The following is a 21,789-nucleotide window of genomic DNA, read 5'->3' on the forward strand; positions in this document are numbered from 1 at the left end:
TAGGGGAAATAGTTTTCAAATCTTAGCGTGTCCGGTTCTCATTTTAACTCACATTTTCCCTTATACAAAAAATATAATTTTCCCAAGAACAAAAAACCATTTGATTAAAAGCAATACATAAAAGCAAAAGGCTAGCATGTTATATAACCTCCCTCATTAGTCATTATTTTTTTATTATTACCGAGTTGGGTTGATGATCAAATGGATATAAAAATAAATGTAGAGGAGATAAGTTTCTAGTTATATATAATTCAAATGATTTCTTATAACAAGAATATTGTTATGAGAGATAAAATAGATTAGAAAATGTTATAACCAAATAATTTTTAAAAAGCCTTTATTCCATTAAACCCGAGGAATATGAATGCAGAGATACATTATTTTTAATCACGCACCAAAATATAATCCCTAAAAGCCCTAAAATTAATAAAGTAAATTTACAACTATATTTCTAAGCTAAATTATATATATATGGAGAGTGTTTAAGTTAGCAAGGATTTGGAAATTTAGCATTTCATCATGCCTTTTAATGTGGACAATATTTATAAAACAGTCTCCATATAATTATTGATTTTTTTAGAATGACTTTGATAATAAAGATTAGAGAACAATAATCTCCCTTATGAATACATTATAGAATCCCATGAGATAAGAGCCAAATTTCTTTTTTCAAGAAGAGGTCCAATGCATATACCATAAATCTAACATAGACGATCAAAATATTCTGGATTGGGTATTTATATAGTTTATAAAAACTACCCGATTATAGATAGAAATGTTAGCTGCAACTAACTTAGAAAATCATGATGTTATTAATCAAATATAAAATTGGTGACAATCTTTTTATAATGAATTGCTATTTCAAGAAGAGGAAAATCGGTAAGTTTGTTACAATGCTTATTATAGTGTGAAAATGGACAAAACGATAAGCGGGGTTATTATGAGGATTTTAAGAAAAGGAATGCTTGTCTCCTAGAATTTTTTTTTGAAAAGAACTAAACTTATCTACTTATATAGAGATAAGTCAGAGGATCATATTGAATAATCTTGTAGCTTCCATTGGCCTATCAAGTTTGAAGAATAATATAAGAGTGTCTATCACAATAAAGGGGTCTCTATCTCTATATATACCATTAAATCTTGTATACTTCATTCCTAACAAATTTCCACATATTTTTAACCATCATAATTTTTTAAATTATTAAATAAAAAAATTAGCAATTAACATTTAACTTATATAAAAATAAATATATTTTTATATTATTTGATATGTCATCAAAAAAATTATATTGATCGGCACAAAATCTCGACAGGCAAAAATCAAGTTTGGAAAACTTCAAAAATTAAAATTGGGATCATTTGAACTCTGATTTTTTAGCAAACTTATAGTCAAACTGATTGTCTCGAATATTACGAACCCAACGACACCAAAATCAACTCAAATTTTCGGCCTAAAATTGGGCCCAAATCGAAGACCGCGAAGAGGCATTGAAGATTCAATTCCAATAATTTGGATTACCAAACAATTTCAAAACAGACATGCTTTATGGCCCCCCCCCCCCCCTCGAATCAACCGTCTCGACGAGGACCAAATCCAACGAGTCCCAAGATCATCGAATTATGATATTCATTAAGACCTTCAAAATGGACGACGAATGGTTTCACGGTCAAGGGATTCAATATGCGATTGCCATCCAAAAACCCTCCACATTTGCCCTGATCATCCCCTCTATTTACGGGTCATGCTATTCTCTAAAAAAACTATAAATAGCACCCTCAATTTCTCTTAAGAGGCGACCCAAGCAAGAAAAAAAGAAGGGGAAGGAGAAGAGAAATATAAAAGGATAGGAGGAAAGAAAAACTCCTCGACCACCGTCGTAATTCTGTTCCGACTTCCAACAATAACACCGGAAATTTCCTTCTGACTTCTAGTAATGGACCGAAAGGGTCCAGTCTGACTTCCACAGTTGACGTCGGGAAATTTTGCGCACGACTTTCAAGGGATGCCGAGAACTCGGCCGACTTTCCACGGGATGCCGGAATTCTGCCAGACTTCCAAGTGACGCTAGAATTTTCACCCGATTTTTCCGTGACGCCGAAACTCTGCTCGAATCTTCCAAGTGACGCAGGAAATTCTATCTAATCTCAAGTGACTCCTAGAGTTTTGCCCGAATACTCTAACGTCCAGAGTTCTCCCCGGCCAGCCGACTGACGTCGGACTTTCTACCCGACGTTTGAACCTCCGCTCGTTGCCAGGTTTTTACCCGATCGTGAACTCTATGCCCGTTATTAGGTTTTCATCGGACTTCTATATTTGATGCTAGATTTTTGTTTCATTGCTGGACTTCTACTTAACACAGTCCTTTCAACCTTAGTCACGTTAGACAACGGGTCTTTATGACCTCCGTCACTTTGCCGTCTATGGTCCTTTTGGCTTTACGTCGTCCACCGTTATAGTCCTTCCAACCTCTGAGTTGCCGCCGCCACTATGGTCCATGCCGACTTACATAGGCCCAATCAGCTACATTCCTTTCTACCTTTGTCACTCGCTATGTACGGTCATTCCGACCTCTATTGCCCGCTGACTACGGTACCCTACCGACTTATGTCGCCCACAGACTAAGTCCTTCTAAACGTCTATCGTCGCCAGAATACGGTCCTGCCTGACTTTACGTCGCCCGCCAACTATGATCCTACCGACCTCGAGTCGCCCCCCCCCGACTACAGTCCTTTTCAACTTAACGACGCCTCATCGACTACGGTTCCTTCCGACCAAAACGAACAGTCAAAATAAAGAACCTTTTGTATTCCATATGTAAGTTGTAACTCTTTAAAAGATGATACATATCGTTAGGGCCTTCCCCATAAGAAAGGGTCTTTGTAATCAACTGCAAATACTATGTTGATTTATTCAAACTAGTGCTAGGACCCGTGGATTTTTCCCATTTTCCAGAGGGGTTTTTCCACATAAAAATCTTGGTGTCCATATGAATGCTACACACTACTCTTCTTATCTAATTGTGTGTTCCGGATTTTCAGTAACAATGCTTAAGACGCTAAACTTTATATTTTCTCTACCGCCACACAAAATACTCCAGGCGGCAAACACTATTTATTCACTATACAATATTACATAAATAAATATAAAATTCAGATGTTAGATTTCATAAATTATAAAGGATTTAGTGATACCTTAAAATAAGTTTGAAAAAATTTTTTAATTTACAAAAAGATAAAGTTGATATCGTTCTAAGAATTGAAATGAATGTTTTTTTAAAATTTTATCAATTGATTTGTTAACATCGCTAATCATTAAAATTCACCTACAAAAAATTAACCACCAAATGATGAAGTCATTTCCTAGTTCAAAAAAATAATAAATATAATAAAATCATAAGTAAATGTGCTCGGCCAACCGTCAATAAAGTTAGCTGACCATACGTTTTCCAACGAAACAATCCCAACACGCAACATTTATAAACAAAGCCAGCCCACTTTCACTCACACAGCCGCACAGCACCGAAAGGATAACGCCACCGTCGGCACCACATCAATGTCCCCTGGCCCGAAATACAAGCCCAAAAACAATCCTCGCAGTCCCCTTCCCCGCCCAAAGCCACCTCAACCAACTCCTTCACTTCTCTTCTAAATCCTCTCCAGCCCGCAACCTCCCCGTTCAACGTTCGCCGCCCCTTCCTCCTCCATCCAAACAAGCGCCAACTCCGCCTCCACGCTGGCCCTCCACCTCCTCGGCAACATCCATTTCCACGAACTCGCTTCTTCTCTCTCCTCGCTCCCCTCCCCCCCTTCATTCCCCCCTCACCTCTCCCACGCACCTCCGCCTCTTCGATACCCCCTTCCTCCTCCCTCCCCTCTCTCTCCCCTCTCCATCTCCACTTCTCGCCTCCTCTCTCTCGCCGCCTCATCGTTCTCCACGACACCTTTCATGTCCCGTCGCCGCCTTCGAAGCAGCTTCCCCTCCCCAACGCCGAATCCTACACCTTTCATGCGTCTCCGCCTTCCAAGCCCTCTTCGAACTCCAGCCATTCCCGGCCCAAGACCGAGCTAAAACCAATCGTCGCCCAGCCTTCAGTTCGCGAACGACTGGGTTCCGGAGGCCCAACCTCGAAGGCGTCTAAGCGGCTTGAGCATGAGAGGCCAGTTTGAAGCAAGGGATCATCTGCAAGACAGACTGTCCGGGTGCTTGATGGGGACGTTTGTGGACTCTGTTATGCGTGAGCGAGATACCGGGTGTCGAAAAGTAAAGAGTTGTTTTTGCCGGTTAGTCCCGGCTGCACTCCTGATATGGCAGGCTGGCCGAGCGTGCGGTTGATCAGATTAGAAGCAGAGCTTATGGACTGCTTGGTGGGTAGATAAGCAGTCCGGTGGACGTCGGTGGGTGTACTTGTCGTGCGGGTCGACGACGACGATGGCGGGTGTGCAGATCGAGCGCTGGCGATCGGACTCCGGCGAAGCGGGCAGCGGTTTATTTGGGTGTAATGTTACCGGAGAGTGAATGGAAAAATTGTGATCTGATTAGTTGTTGCTAGCCTAACCTACTTTATGTAGGTAGTTGGAAAAAGTTAAATTAACCTTAATAGGTCGGATATGGTCCAACGCCAAAAATTGATCTGATCTTGAATTTAATGGACCCAAATGCCAATTCCCCGAGATAAAAAGTTGGACAGGAAACGAACCAACTTATTAACTCGGACGTTTCAAAATTAGCCTGATAACCCATTTAAATTTAAAAAAAAATCTTTATATTAGTTAATTTTTATATTAATTTGATAAAAAAATAAGAAGAAAAAAATCCAACAGTAATTAATAGGAATTTCAAGGAGAAAAAATATTAATGGATCATTTTTGAGTTTAAAAATTTGATTTCACGAGCAACCTGAACCCGACCAACCAATTAAGAGTTGGATTCAGGATTAAAACCCAACTTGTTTTTTATTAAATTGGTTTATATCCGAACCTAAAAATTTTAAGATCAAGCTCAAATTGGGTTTATTTAGGCTCTTCGTTTGGAGGGTTTTTTACTGCTTTCTAAAAACGAGTAGTTTTTGTAACAAAATTTTTTATTTGTAAAAGCAATAAAAAAAAAACCGTCCCCAAAACCGAAGCTTTTATTTCTTAAATCATTAAAAGTCATTACTAGCATTTAGCGGAACCATTTTGTTGAATTTATAATATAGTTATTTTAAAAAATATTGTAATTAAATTTAGAATATTCGTCATTGATTTTGTATAGAAGTAATTATTATATTCAAGAAATACATCTCATATGTTCATTTTCCTCTAACTATTTTTTTTTTTACTCTCAATAAATCCAACAGTGAGGGAAGCTGCGAAGGGGCGCCATTGGGTCCCGAAATTCTTGACAGCCGAACCGGCCGGTTGCCCGGCCCGGATCAAAGGAGGAGATGGAAATGGGGTTTGGAATGATAATGAAGGGATGGGGCACCGCAAGTGGACAATTAGCGCACCCATCGACGGGCGGCCTTCGTGAGCCACTGCGGCTGCGAACTCGATTATTGGAGAGTTTGAAGCTATTTGGCGTGCGCGATTCATGCATGGCCGATGCAGAGATTTGACCAGCCCAGAAACGCCCTTGGTGTTGACAGAGTACTTGAAGTCTGGGGGTTAATAGTGAGGGAGTGGGGATCACCGGAAGGAAGGTGGTGCCGGCGGAGAAGGTGGAAGAGGTGGGTTTAGGATGTGGTGGTGGAGGAGGAGGGGAAAGAGATTGAGGGAGAGGGCGAAGAAGATTGGGGAGAAAGAATACAGAGGGGCTTGGTTTGGCTGAGGGCGGAGTTCCAGCTGATTTGAATTGCCTTTCGTTGTCATATTTTCCCTCAGGATGATACCGTTGAATAAAGAGTTGCTCCGGTAATAATGGGCTGATTATCTTTGTATCAGTATGATTAATTATCTGTTTTTAATGAAGTATTTGAGGAGTTTATGCTCTATATTTGGGGTAGTTTTGTTGTTTAGGTGTGCTGCTGCAATGAAATTTCTAGGTGGTTTTCTTAATACTGAAATAAATCATATTTATTTTTTATTTAGTCAAAATAATTTTTGTAATGTTTTTAAAACACTCAACTCCACCGTTGACCTCTTATTACCGGCTCGCCAAAAACATCCCCACCATTTGGCAATCACTGCCTCCAAAACCAACTGCTGGTCGCTGCCCATCGTGCGGTCTCTGCCCTCATTGCCGCCACAGCCGGGACACCACTGATGATAATAAATTAATAATGTTATTTGTATCAATGACCTGACATAGGTAATACCAACATCACTATATATTGATTAAGTGTATTTATCATGGAAACTTCCCATGAAACACTTCAAGCTAATTTTCTATTATCACAAATGAACAAAATTTGAAACGTACTCATCTGACTTGACATAGTTCGGTTTAGACAAAGAAGCTCAAACTAAGGTATAGATCAATTCTATGATGGACGTTCAATTTTTTGGCTCTGCTTTTTAAATTATTTAATAAAATAATTTTTTTTATGATGTAAGCATGTTTGCGAGTTGTAAAGAATTTTTTAGAAGGGGAGTAGAAGGTGTTGGACAGTACATGTATTGATGCAATGGAATTTTTGAAATAAATGTTTGATATCGCTCATTGGCCACTTCCATCTCCACAAAAATTCTCCCTCAAAATTCATTTAAAAGTTTGAATAGGTTGTATTAGACATAAATAGGAGTAATGAATAGACGAAAAAATTAGTTTTGGATCTTGCAAAAACTTGGAGCTTAGAACACTTTTGTGTTTTTGGTAACCGCACCCCTCTCCTTTGAAGCTTCTTGGTAAAAATTCTTATCATCCTCCTCCTCTTTAAAGTTCTATTCACTCACTTAAATGATAATATCAATTTTTAATTATACGCACTCCTATATAGCCTCTCCACCCTTGAAGCCCCAACATTGCATACAAATGATTTGAAAGCTTCCCTATTGTCTATGATCATAAATTCTACTTCCTTCACCTAGTATGCACCAATTTGATCTTTGCACCCAAATAAATCAACATCCGCACTCAATCAATACCTCTTTTTCGCTTACATTTCCATGACATCTCTTTACAACATAAAAAACCCTTTGAACTTTCCATCTTAAGCGTCTACAACCAGTACACTAAATTCAACCCCAATTCACACTCAAACTAGTCAACAGTGGTCAAGATCTTATTTACCAATTTATAACTCATTCCAAAAATTAAGGACCATATAACTAGAACATCATTAATTTATATATTAAACTAACCATTCATAATGCATTTTCCTAATTGTATTCTTCTTTAATATTCATTCTGTTAAGAGCCAAAATCAATTTGTTTCAAAAAGTATAAGCACTTGATTCTAAGCGAAGCTCAAGTACTTAAATTATCTTGTGGGGAGCTTTAAAAATTTTTCTTATATGCGTTTCAATTATGATTAATTTTTTAGTTTTAAGTTTGGTTTTCAATTAATTATTGATTTTTGGGTTCAAGTGCATTGCCTATATTGGATTCACCCTATGATTGGAACTACCTAAGCCCTATGGGATAGGCTTGGGTCCAGTTAGTCATCTTTACCAAGCGGGTCCTTTAAGGCATTTTTTTATCTACCAGGTAGCTGTAGAGTTCCAATGAAATGTCTCCTATGGTATACTAATAAGCCAAAGGGTGTTTAAGGTTGATTTCAATGGGCTTCCAAATAAGTCTAAAACACATCAAACTAACTTCTAAAAAAAAGACTAGTACGTGAGATATGGTTTCTAAGTTTTATGATTTTGTTTAGGGCTTTGGGTTAAGGCTAAAATCCAAAATGACCACTTTAGTAGAATCTATTTTGATTGGCTTTAGTGGAGCGCAAGGGACAAGCTTAGCACAAGTTCAAGACTAGTCAACTTCATTAAAAATGAGATCAAAGGTAGGCTCAAGCCTTATATGACATTACTTGAACAATATTAGATCATTGCCTCAAACCTTATTCCCCAACATAAATTAAAACCAAATGAAAATAATGTTTAAAACACCAACAATCAATCATTGTTTGAACAATACTCGGAACTTTATTTGAACATTATTTGAATATTACGTGAACATTTCTCTTAATATTTGTTTGAACCTTGATCTTGTTCATACTCAACCCATCTTTGAAACGCCTGGTTTTGAAATTGGTTTGAACATTATTCAAAATTTGTTTGAAAAGTTTAAAACATTGTTATGAAGATTATTTGAAAAATGGTTTGGAACATGTTCTAACAAGTTCATAAGTAAGTAAAATTGATGTCCAAGAATACTTCTTTGGGATTAGGATTATAAAACCGAATGAAATTTTTTTCAAACCTAAAATTCAACATCATATAACATCACTAAACTTCAAACATATAAGTGATAGAGAGGAGAACCATCACAACTGAAACTTTATTGTAGACGCTTGCATGCGTTTTGAAAAATCATCAGAGATGGATACTGTGCTAAGAAGAGGAACAACAGCTAAGCAAGCTCATGGTTTGAGATGTTTTCACTTGGATTCTTGAGCGAGGGTTTTAACTCCATATTTATTTTTAAAGGTGGAAATTAATTTGCAATCATTTTTTCTTAAGAAAAAAACTATCATTACCTATACATATTGGAGCAATAATAATTATTATTGAGCCATATACAATCAAAATATTCTTTAATAATCTCACGCATCATAGCGGTTATAAATATATTTTTTCATGAAAATTAAAAATACCACAGATTTTAATCATTAAGAAAAATTATAAATATATTTTTTCATTGAAATCAAAATAAAATTCTAATGTTGGCTAGAAAGGAGATTCTTCTTCACTCCAAATTTTGCAGATCCTTCCAGCTGTTCACCACATCACCATAACTGCCACGTAATCTCATCCGTTCATTCCACTCCACAACAAAGTTTTCACCGCTGGATTCCACTAGTGTCCCACAATATAATAAAGAGAGATTATACATAAATATTATAAACTTCTTATATTTATTTAAACATTATTTTAATATCTATTTTTTAATTAAATAAATATTAATAACATTCTGATATAATTTACAAATTTAAATATTAAACAAACAAATAATTTTTAAATATTAGACATAAAAATATAATTTTTTTTTTAAAAAATGATATAATAAATTTTTTATTTAAAATATATTATGATGAGTTTTAAAATGTCAATTTACATTAAAATTAAGATAAATTAAATATAAATCTAACATTTATTTCAATATAAATAAAATAATCTTAGAATACAATTTAATGAATCCCCAAGTCCCCACAATTGTTTTTCTAATAAATTATTTTAAAAAGTAAGCTCCTCAGCATGGCAAATTATTATGTTCGGTGTCTGGATTCGTCCGGACATAAATCTAGACGCATCACGTCACTTAAATACATCAGGACTTAATATATTTAAATGATGTGACACATCTGAATTGAATGTCCAAACGTCCAATGATTGAATGTAATAATTCGCCCCATCAGCATAAGCCCAGACCCGGGCTGGCCATCTATGCCCGGTTTAAAAAAACTCGGATGTAGGCCCGGTTCCCCTAAATTCATAGCCGCCCTCAACACCGTCACGTTCATCACCGGAATCTGTAAGGCACAAGCAGAGAAACAGAGCAAGCGGGAGAAAAAGCAGAGCGGACGAGCAAGATTCCTATTTTTAAATGGCTGCGGCCGTTGCCTTGAGCCGCAGAGCTTTTCTTTCCCATCTCCCTCTCCGTTTCTTCTCCTCCCTCACCGTATCTCCAGCAATCCTATCCTCTCCCGCGGCTTCGTCGGCGCCGAGGCTGAATCTCGACGACACCGAGCGGCTCTACGCGTCGGTTCCGACTGTAGACTTACTTTCGTCGCTTGGAATGCTCTACACGATGGCGATGGAACCGGCGGTGGACCTGGGGATGGCGGTGATGCGATCACCGGCGGTGATGGAGAGGCGTGTGCTGCGTGAGGCTGTGGTTGGGGCGGTGCGCCGGACTGTGTATCGGAAGTTCTGCGCTGGGGAGGATGCGGAGGAGGCGGAGCGGACGCTTGGCCGGTTATGGGAGAGGGGGCTGAGGGGGATAGTTAATTATGGGATGGAGGACGCAGATGATGGAAGTACATGCGATCGGAATCTAGCTGGATTTATTAAGACTGTCGAGATGATGGCGAAGATGCCGCCGGACTCGGTGAGTTCTTTCAGTCTTGTTGACTTTGGATCCAATAGGGATTTTTAGATTAATTTTTGTGTACATTTTAGGTATTTTCTTTTAAGAATATTTTAATAAAAATTATTATAATAAATTTTAAATTTTTTTTTGCGAGTAATGTATAAATAATATCTATTGTATTAATTTTAAAATAAATTTAATAATTTTATAATCTATTTTATAAAATATTAATTAGGATATTTTTTTTAAATTAAAGGTCTATACATCTCTTGTTGTAGATAATAGAAAAATATCCCCCAAACTAAAGGGGAAGTTTTATAAGATGGTGGTGAGACCTGCAATGCTTTATATTGCAAAATTTTGGCGATTAAAAGAGAAGAATAAAATTAAGTAAAGTATTGAAGAGATCAGGATGTTCAGGTGGATGAGTGGCTAGAGAAAAAATGCGAAACAAGTATGTCAAAATGTTTGAGTATCTCTTGTGGTAGATAAGATTAGAGAGAGTCACCTTTGATGGGTTGGTCAGATAAATGATTGACCTTCTGATGGCCCAGTTAGGAGAGTAGATGTTTAGATCTAGCCTATATTAATGAAGTTAGAGAGACACCTAAATAGACTTGGTTAGAAAGTATGAGAAATAATTATTTTTATTAGATTTAAATGGGAGTTTGACATTTAATAGGACACAATGAAAAAAAAAAATCATTTGGCTCACCTACACGTAGTGGGATAAAAGCTTGATGTTGTTATTATTATGTAGAGTTAAATGTGAGGGGAAAATAATAGGAGCAACGAGTTATTAGTATGAATTGGCCAAAATAATATTTTACTCATCTTGAAATAATTCACCCTACGATATTTTTTGGGTAATAGTAGCTTATATATATACAACAATAATAACATTAAACTTTTATCACACTATGTGGTGTCAGCTACATGAATTCGTTTTCTCTATTGTGTCATCTTAAGAGTCAAAATCTCATTTAAATCTAATAAAAAACGTCATTTTTAATATTTACTAATCAAGTCTTTTTAGGTCTACCTTTACCTTTCTTAACATAAGTTAATCTAATCTTATCTTCCACTGGACAACTTCAATCTTTTCACGTATATGCTCGTTTCGTATCCCATCTCTAAGAGTAAAGCCACTCATCCACTTGAACATCCTCAACTTTGCAACATTTAACTTAATATTATGCTTCTCTTTTAATGATCTATATTCTATACCATAAAACATTGCATGCCAACATTTTGCACCATTAGCTTATATATATGACTAATAAAATATTTTCATCATATTTTAAGATGTCTTTTTATTTAATAACAGAACAATCAAGAAAAAATATTTTACTCACATTAAGAGAATGAGTGAAAAAACATCTTATCTAATCAGTTAAATCTAATGAGAACTTCAGAAGAAATTCATGATTCACCCACTTAATTTAATATTTTGTAGCTCATCTTTGTGCCACACCTTTTATACTTAACATTGTAAATTAGAAAAATAGGTTTTTCTTTGTGTGTGGAAATGAGAAATTTTATTCTATGATGAGTCTTCAACCTTAGAACTTAAGATGGAATTAAGGATATGTTTGGACGGTTGCAGTGTTTTATAATATTAGTTGTGAAATTTCAATAAAGAAAAATAACTTCGTTACTAATTTACTATGGTTGCAGAAAATAGTTTTTCATCATAGAAATTTTTTTAAAAATCAATGATATAGTAATAGTGAAACGAAATTGTGATTGTTGTCTGAAAATTAAAACAATCAGAAAGTTGTCCCAAAATAACTCAAATACAGACTCTCAACAAATAATATAAGTAAAACCTAACTCAACAAATTTAGTTCGGGGTTGACCCGAAATCGGGTTGAATTCAAATAATAAATTTTGACCCAATTGATTTTTGGATAGCATTGGTAAAAATTTACTCGATTACCATTTATATTTTAGTTAAACGAATTATTTTCAAGTTAGTTGAATCAAATGTTTTGGTTAAAGGAGTTGTGTTAATATTAAAATATTTATAATTTATATGATAAATGAGTCAAATAGATCATGTTCATATGAAGTGGATTTGGGTTAAGTCGAAAATCGATCAAATCATTCAACTTATATGATAAGTTAGTCAAGTTCAAGTTAATTATAATCAAATAAGGTTAATTTAAAACTAAACATGAATTGACACATCTATAATAAAAATACATAGAGAAAATGAGTAAAATGGTCCATTTACTCGAAAGATCAAAATAATTTAAAATTATATTAAAATATTATTTTGGTCCTTCAACTCTTAAAAAAAAAATCAAAATATTTCCACCAAAATAATTTTAATTCTTTTTTAAAATTTAAGAAATCAAAATAATCATTTAATATAAATAAAGATTATTTTGATATTTCATAAAAAATTAAGGGTCTATTTTGATTCTTTTCCCAATTGAAATATACCAATTTGAGCAAGTAAATTGATTTCACGATTTTATTAGCAAGTTTTCATTCGTTTCAACTTGTATACTTTTTGCAACAGGTGAGCTTCGCCTGCGTGAAAATAACAGCCATCTGCCCCATCCACCTCCTGGAACGCATAAGCGACCTCCTCCGCTGGGAAAAAAAACACCCTTCCTGCCACCTCCCATGGAAGCAAACCTCCTTCTCCATCCTCACCAACTCCAGCCCTCTCTACCACACCCTCACCACTCCCCCACCTCTCACTCAGGAAGAAGAAGTCCAACTTCAACTCTCCTACTCCAGACTCACCACTCTCTGCAAGCGCTGTGCCGACACCAACCTCCCTCTCCTTGTCGACGCAGAGTACACGTCCGTGCAGCCTGCCATCGACTACATGATCTATTCCGCATCGCTGGAGTTCAACGCTAATGCCAAGAAGCAGCGACCGATTGTTTATGGTACCTTGCAGAGTTATTTGAAGGATGCAAAGGAGAGATTGGTTCAGGCTGTGGATGAGGCAGAGAAGGCGGGGATTTCGATTGGATTTAAGTTGGTTAGAGGGGCTTATTTGTCGAGGGAGAGTTATTTGGCGAAGTCTTTAGGTGTGGTGTCTCCGATTCATTCGACTATTCAGGAGACGCACACTTGTTATAATGATTGCGCGGCTTTTTTGCTCGAGAGGATGGTGAAGGGATCGGCTTCGGTTGTTCTCGCCACCCACAATCTTGAAACAGGTAATGCTTACTTTCTGAATTATTTAGATTTTTTTGTTGTGGTGAGCTTGTGAAGATGACGTTAGGGTTCAGGTTGGCGGATCGGATTGGGTTTTATTTGATGTTGAACTGATCCAAATGTCTGCGCAAAGAACCCTCATAATTCGAACCTAACCTATTTATTATATGAACATGCAAATTTTTTTTTTTTGAGGAACACAATCAAAATCTTAACTTAGTCTGTTGTATTGTTATCATCATAACTATAAGCGCGGTGGTCTCAGCTCAATCATATTTTGGACGATCTAGATTGAGTTCCCACTTACTTTGATATCTGATTAATTTTTTTGGTGTTTCAAGCCAGCCATTCAAATGATTCAAACGGTTGAAATTGTTAAACCTTCATACTGATACTTGCTATAGGATAAGCAAGCACCCTATCAATCTTAAAATAGCAATTTACTTCCTTTACAGTGCAGTAACTTCTTCCATCAGAATTCTTCTTAGCCGTTGCTCTCCAATCGTTCATCACATCTCCACAATTGCGCTCTAACAATTTACTGTTGTATTACTGATGTTGTACCTCTCTACTTTATATAAATACACACATATTATGCATTGTAACTGAGTGAATTTATCTTAATGATTTACTACAATTCTGTTTCTACACTCTCTATTCTTTCTCCTTTCCTAGCAGTTCACAATGAAAGACCTCGCTTTGACTCAATATCTATTTAACTATAATTCTCTCGTTGATGATGTTTCAGCAGCAGTCTCGCATATTGATCACAAGAACATTATCCTTTACATCCTCAATGGCTTACCACCTACCTACCAAGTGATGTAATATGAGGTAAATCCAGGATTTGAATTTAGAAATTTAACAAAAGATTATTCAAGTATGACAATTGCAAATTTAATCTTGTTCCCAATTCAAGCTTTTCGGAAATCTTAGTTGTTAACTACGACTAGGCAAGCACTTACACCTAAATTAGCAAGGCCAATAAAATAACAACTTTAACAAACGTAAAGCAAATGAAAAGAACAACTAGAATCCCAAGGTTAACAAAGCGATTGTCTCACCTTGAGGCCGCTCTCATTTACCTACTCCTAGGCTTGTTGGGAGAAGAAGAACCACACGATGGATGAGATCACTCCTAGGGCGAAGGTGCCGTAGATCCGTAGGGAGGAAGAGGTCGGCGCGGGTCGTGGAGGTGTTGCAATGCGACGTCCTTCAATGATCCAAATGTAAACTAAAAAATGATCGTCGACGGTCTCTATTAAGGTAGGTACGATCCGGGCCAAATACTCCTCGACGGTGTCGTCGAAGTCGAATCCGACGTCAAAGAAAGGAGACCGGAGGATGTCCACTCGTCCGTGGTCGTCGTATTCAAACCCGAAATTCCATTCGGGAACCTCCATGCATTATTTGAGAGGAGAAAGGGTGGTTGCCGCAACTAAATCTCCAAAGGGGAGAGATGGGGACCGGCTTGGCCGGTCCAGGTTGGGCCGGTCCAGGTTGGACCGGCCTAACAATTTACTAATCAAGTCTTTTTAGGTCTACCTCTGCCTTTCTTAACATAAGTTAAATCTAATACATCTACTCTCCTAACTGGGTCATTGAAAGGCTGTTGTTTTTACGACCAAGCCATCTATAACTACTCTCTCTAATCTTATCTTCCACTAGATATACTCCAAACTTTTCTCGTTTCATAGCACATCTCTAAGAGTAAAGCCATTTATCCACTTGAGCATCTTCAACTTTGCAGCATTTAACTTAATATTATGCTTCTGTTTTAATAACCAATATTCTACACCATAAAGTATTGCATGCCAACGTTCTGCACCATTAGCTTATATATATGACTAATAAAATATTTTCATCTTATTTTAAGATATGTCTTTTTATTTAATAACACAACAATCAAGAAAAAATATTTTACTCACATTAAGAGAATGAGTGAAAAAACATCTTATCTAATTAGTTAAATCTAATGAGAATTTCAGAAGGAATTTATGATTCACCCACTTAATTTAATATTTTGTAGCTCATCTTTGTGCCACACATTTTATACTTAACATTGTAAATTAGAAAAATAGGTTTTTCTTTGTGTGTGGAAATGAGAATTTTTATTCTATGATGAGCCTTCAACCTTAGAACTTAAGATGAAATTAAGGATATGTTTGGACGGTTGCAGTGTTTTATAATATTAGGTGTGAAATTTCGGTAAAGAAAATAACTTCGTAACTATGGTTGTAGAAAATAGCTTTCCACCATAGAAATTTTTTTAAAAATCAATGATATCGCAATAGTAAAACGAAATTGTAATTGATGTCTGAAAATTAAAGCAATCAAAACATTGTCCCAAAAAAACTCTAAAAAAGACTCAATAAATTATTTAAGTAAAACCTAACTCAAAAAATTTAGTTTGGGGTTGACCCTAAATCTGGTTGAATTTGAATATGAAATTTTGACCCAATTAATTTTTTGATAGCATTGGCAAAAATTGACTGGTTATCATTTATATTTTAGTTAAACGAATCATTTTCGAGTTAGTTGAATCAAAGTTTCAATTAAATGAGTCAAATGGATCACGTTCATATGAAGTGGATTTGGGTTAAGTAGAAATTCAATAAAATCTTTCAACTTATAGGATAAGTGGGTCAAGTTCAAATTAATTATATTCAAATAAGATTAATTTAAAACTAAACATGAATTGACTTGAAAGATCAAAATAATCCAAAGTTATATTAAAAGATTGTTTTGGTCCTTTAACTTTTTGAAAAGAAAATCAAAATAATCCCATCATAACACTTTTATTTTTTTTAAGATTTAAGAGATCAAAATAATTATTTAGTATAATTAAAGATTATTTTAATTTTTCATAAAAAAAAAATTAAGGGTCTATTTTGATTTTTTTCCAAAAATAAAATATACCAATTTGAGCACGTAAATTGATTTCATGGTTTTATTAGCAAGTTTTCATTTGTTTCAAATTGTATAATTTTTGCAACAGGTGAGCTTCATTAGCGTGAAAATAACAGCCATGTGCCCCATCCACCTCCTAGAACGCATAAGCGACCTCCTCCGCTGGGAAAAGAAACACCCTTTCTGCCACCTCTCATGGAAGCAAACCTCCTTCTCCATCCTCACCAACTTGAGCCCTCTCTACCACACCCTCACTACTCCCCCACCTCTCACTTAGGAAGAAGAACTCCAACTTCAACTCTCCCACTCCAGACTCGCCACTCTTTGCAAGCGCTGCGCCGACACCAACCTCCCTCTCCTGATCGCTGCAGAGTACACGTCCGTGCAACCTGCCATAGACTACATGATATATTCCGCATCGCTGGAGTTCAACGCTAATGCAAAGAAGCAGCGACCGATTGTTTATAATACCTTGCTGAGTTATTTGAAGGATGGAAAGGAGAGATTGGTTCAGGTTGTGGATGCGGCAGAGCGGGCGGGGATTTCGATCGGATTTAAGCTGGTGAGAGGGGCTTATTTATCGAGGGAGAGTTATTTGGCGAAGTCTTTAGGCGTGGCGTCTCCGATTCATTCGACTATTCAGGAGACGCACGCTTGTTATAATGATTGTGCTGCTTTTTTGCTCGAGAGGATGGTGAAGGGATCGGCTTCGGTTGTTCTCGCCACCCACAATCTTGAATCAGGTAATGCTTACTTTCTGAATTCTGTAGATTTGTTTGCAGGGGAGAGCTTGTGAGGATGGCGCTAGGGTTCAGGTTGGCAGATCGGATTGAGGTTTGATTTGATGTTGAACTTATCCGAATGTCTGCGCAAAGAACCCTCATAATTCGAACCTAACCTATTTATTGTATGAACATGCAATTTTTTTGATGAACACAATCGAAAACCTAACTTAGAATGTTGTATTGTTATCATCATAATTATAAGCGTGGTTGTCTCAGCTCAATCATATTTTGGACGATCGGATTTAGTTCCCACTTCAAAAATCTGATTAATTTTTTTGGTGTTTCAAGCCAGCCATTCAAATGATTCAAACGGTTGAAATTGTTAAATCGTCATACTGATACTTGCTATAGGATAAGCAAGCACCCTATCAATCTTGTAACAGCAACTCCACTTCCTTTACAGAACAGTAACTTCTTCCATCAGAACTCTTCTTAGCCGTAGCTCTCCAACCGTTCACTACCTATCCACCATTGCACTATAACAACTTACTGTTGTATTACTGATGTTGTGCCTCTCTATTTTATATAAATCCACACATATTATGCATTGTAACTGAGTGAATTTATCTTAATGATATACTACAATTCTGTTTCTACACTCTCTATTCTTTCTCCTTTCCTAGCGAATTGCAGTTCACTACTTCTCTTCATGTTATCGGGGCACTACTAACCTAATCGCAACCCATTGTCTTTCTCCTCCTACTCATGGACAGCCCAGCCAACTCATCGATAAATGTACCCTCCCTTCATCCCTCAAATTTCTCATGTCCAACCTCAATGCCATTATTCACATCCAACCCAACAGTGAGAATTATCCTATAAGGAAACTACAAATAATCAAAATATTCACCACCAACAACTTTGCTGCCACACTGTCAGTGAAATCACAACCAACTCGGGATACAATACTTGGCATCTCCTAGAACAAAATATTTCAACAGCTCTTTATTATACTCTCTCCTGTAATTTTACCCTGCATTCTCAAGCTCAACTCTTGCCATGAAATTTGGTTAACGCTAGAGAAGCATCTCCAATCCACCAATCAGTCCTAGGTCATTGTTACGCCTGGACCGGTCCCAGCTGGACCGGTCCGGTTCTACACCCGACGAACCAACGTCGGGCGGAACTTGACTCAATATCTATTTAACTACAATTCTTCTATTGATGATGTTTCAGCAACGGGCTCACACATTGTTCACAAGAATATTATCCTTTAAATTCTCAATCGCCCTTTGCTCAAGCAGAGGCTTTTCATCACCTATCTCTTATCGCAATAATGCTCCTCCTCGCCGCGGCCGCACTCCCACCACCTCTTGCCCCACCTATCAGATCTGCAGATAAAGTGAACATACCGTTGTATCATGTTGGCATTGCTGCGGCCTACAACACAACAACTCATCCAATCTCGCAGTCGCCGTACTATTCTCTCAACCACATCTTCTCTCTCAACCTTCGTACTTCGATTTCAACACTTTCACCCATCTCACCTCTTATCTTCAAAGCTCCAGCCCCCATGGTATTCTATCTCAGTTAGCAGTGGAGCTTTGCTTCCCATCAACAACAATGGTCAAGGCCTTCTACCCACTTGTCTTTCTAATCGCAAGCTCTAATACAACGAAATGAGGTAGCGAACTAAAGTTCACTGGGAAAGGAGAAAGAACAGAGAGTATAGAAATAAAGTTGCAGTTGATTATTAATATGAATTCACTCTGTTGCAATGTATTGTATGTGTGTATTTATATAAAGTTAAGAGGGACAACATCTGTAATATGGTAGTAAGTTTTAAGATTCCAATGGTGTAGATGTAGTGAATGATTGGAGAGCTGCAACTGAGAAGTGATCCGATGAAAGAAGTGGCTGCTTTGTAGAAGAAGTGGAGTTGCTGTTTAAGGATTGATAGGGCTCATTTAGTAACGAGCAGAAGAAAATTGTTCAAGCTCCATTCGTTTTATTTGAGATGATTGTATAATTGAGCTTTTTTGATGGGTTGGTTGCTGCAGGGAGGATTGCGGCGGCAAAGGTGGAGGAGTTGGGATTAGGGAAAGGGGATCAAAGGCTTCAGTTTGCGCAGCTGATGGGAATGGGAGACGGCCTATCGCTGGGGCTAAGGAATGCTGGGTTTCAGGTGAGCAAGTATCTGGTCTTCGGGACGGTGGAGCAGGTCATTCCTTATCTTCTCAGGCGAGCCGAGGAGAATAGAGGTTTCCTTTCTACCTCTACCCTTGACCGACAACTCCTTATGTGAGTATAGCTAATTTGTTCTATGTTCAAGATTTTTTTTTTTTGGCTCGTTCTTTTATATTTTTTGATGAGATGCGTGACAATTGATTATAAGTCTAGTTTATAGTAATCTGATTTCTATTTCGACTTTTAAGTTAGAGAGCTTGAGCCTGTTTAGTTTAAGTCAACGTTTAAATTAGGAGGACTTACAAACATAGAACATAAAATATTATGATTTACATATTAAATATCAGAATTTCATTATTTCTATACATAATATTTAAAATTTTAAGTAATCTGAAAGATAACACTCTCCTCACATTCTTTGTAACAATCCCATAACCGATGGTGGGGGAGAGATTGTCGGCGGGAAATCGACAGACTGTCGAGTTTCAACAAGGGACAAATGGGAGGTGGAAGTAACAAGCGGAGGAATCGAAGACTAAGCTGCAAAAGTGGTGTTATCACAATTGATCAGCCTTCCGAACGAGATCCTTTCATGACTTCTTCGTCTCTTCTTCATCAGTGAAGCTCTATCCTTATGGGGAAGGAGGTGGATTGTGGTCGAGATCCTGTCACAACTTCCTTGCATTTGACGAGATCCATCATGAATGCCTCTTCATTGTTGAGAGTTCGCTAACTCCTTTAATGAAGTGCTCTATTATATAAATAAGAAATTTTATGTGTTAAATATATAAATCTTAATATTTTGAAAGATCTTTATGTAAAACCACAAATTCCACCTTAGTTCTAAGTTAATTTAAACTCAAGGCAAACCACACAAACAAACCCTGGTTCATTTAAGTTGTGAGCTAATATAAATAAATATATTTGAAGGAAGAAATAAATTGAATGCGTCATGGCTCAAAACTTGACCCAAATAAGAAAGCGAAGCTAATTTTGAGCGAGTTTTAAGTTTTGGATATCCTCCTTATCTGCCATGCTGCTATGCGATAAAATTCCAAGCTTTTTGGAACGCTATAGTTTTCACTTGTAGGCTTCGTTTGGGATGGCTTTCTTACTGGTTCATAAAGCAGCTTTTTAATAAAAAATTAAAATTTTTATACTAAAAAGCTGTTTTGATAAGCATAAAGAAAGTCGTATCAAATGAAGCTGTAAATTGACATAAATATCTGTTAAAAATACTCAAAATTGCCTTGCAGCCGATGGTTGAATTAGGGAGGGATTGTCTGGACACCCATTCAGATATTATGCCCCTTCATTTTTTAAATCTGTAATTTGTGTTATGCTACTACTTGCTGCTTAATAGAAACTGCTTCAGTTTCGGCGAGATGATAAAGTATGCGATTAACGTAGCTTTCCACATAATCCTCGTATTCCCAATCTGGATCAAAGAAAGGGGATTGCAAGATGTTCAAAAGGATTTTTTGTGACAACTGAAGTGAGCTTCTGTTGCAGGAAGGAACTTAAAAGAAGGCTAAAGGCTGCTGTTATGGGGAAGTAGTTATTGCAATGAAGCCCAAGGCTGTTGGTTTAGGTGGATATCTGCTGTCTTTCTGCTTGTAAATGAAGGGGAATGAGGTATGTGTTGGTGGAAGATCATGATGTTTGTATTGTTATTGACACTATCGATCTGCTGTCAAAATAACAGTAATGTGACAATAAATTGTGCTCAATTATTAGCATATCTAGTTAAAATTTTGAAGTAGTTGTTAGAAAATAATTAGGAGAGCAGATTGTTGTTTGTTGGGTACAAATCTTTCCCAAAGCTGTGCTTACGTTACTGCTAAGTATGGAAAAACCCTCAAAAAGAAGAGAAAAGAGAGAACTAGAGAGAAAATTTTGAGATTTTATTAGATTTTGGTTAGGAAAGCACAAGGTGGTGTGAATGAAGTTAATCAGAAGGTCGATTTGCCTATCTCCTGAAGTTATTGACTAAGGTTTCATTTGGGACGGCGTTCTTATTGCTTTCTTAAGCAGCTCTTTAGTACAAATTTTTTAGTTTAAATTTTTTTGCACTAAAAAATTGCTTTAGAAAATAGTAAGAAAGCCGTCCCGAATGAAACCTAAGACTTTGTTTGGCTCAACTTTCTTTACTGTTTTAAGAAACAGTTTTTTCAGTAAAAAAATTTAATTAAAATATTCTACGATTTATGTGTCAATTATAGCTAAAAAAAAAAAAAAAACTAAAGTTGTATATTGTAATAGCCCAAATTCTTAACTATTGAGATATTATGCGCTTTAGCTTAAGGGCATCATGATTTTGTCCTGTTGGTGTAACTTCCGAGGAGATCATACATCCCATATTTTATTCGGGATGAACAAACTTAACTGTGGAATTTCTTAATGAAGGTCGACCATTACATCAAAAGGCACCTCGATGTTTAAGAGTTTAACTTCTTTTACATAAGAGGTTTCACAATCTTTCTCATTTAAGTAATTGATGTTCTCGTCAACATTTTTATCCCATAATCATCCACTAGGCAGATAGGATTCTAGAAGTGAGCCCTATAAGTTTAAGTGGTGACTCATGCCACGTAACACTTTGTACCATAC

At 36.7% G+C, this 21,789-nt stretch overlaps 1 protein-coding gene across 4 annotated transcripts; it reads left to right on the top strand.

Moving 5' to 3' along the window:
* The first annotated feature begins 9,512 nt into the window (after window positions 1-9,512).
* On the top strand, window positions 9,513-20,956 carry LOC110116724 (proline dehydrogenase 2, mitochondrial). 4 transcript variants are annotated; one of them, XR_003703296.1, is made up of 4 exons: window positions 9,513-10,195; window positions 12,705-13,359; window positions 16,356-17,010; window positions 20,692-20,956. XR_003703296.1 is itself a non-coding variant. In XM_020850427.2 (4 exons), the coding sequence occupies exons 1-4, from the start codon at window positions 9,692-9,694 to the stop codon at window positions 20,735-20,737; spliced, it is 1,446 nt and encodes a 481-aa protein (XP_020706086.1). In that variant the 5' UTR covers window positions 9,514-9,691; the 3' UTR covers window positions 20,738-20,956. The 4 variants fall into 4 exon arrangements, 2 of the variants coding, with proteins under 2 accessions (XP_028557184.1, XP_020706086.1); XR_003703295.1 differs by lacking the exon at window positions 20,692-20,956 and adding an exon at window positions 19,053-19,188; XM_020850427.2 differs by lacking the exon at window positions 16,356-17,010 and adding an exon at window positions 19,053-19,293 and having other exon boundaries at window positions 9,514-10,195.
* Window positions 20,957-21,789: the final 833 nt, after the last annotated feature.

The sequence above is a fragment of the Dendrobium catenatum genome, unplaced genomic scaffold (genome assembly GCF_001605985.2).
Source record: "Dendrobium catenatum unplaced genomic scaffold, ASM160598v2 fragScaff_scaffold_1679, whole genome shotgun sequence".
NCBI classification, from domain to species: Eukaryota; Viridiplantae; Streptophyta; class Magnoliopsida; order Asparagales; family Orchidaceae; genus Dendrobium; species Dendrobium catenatum.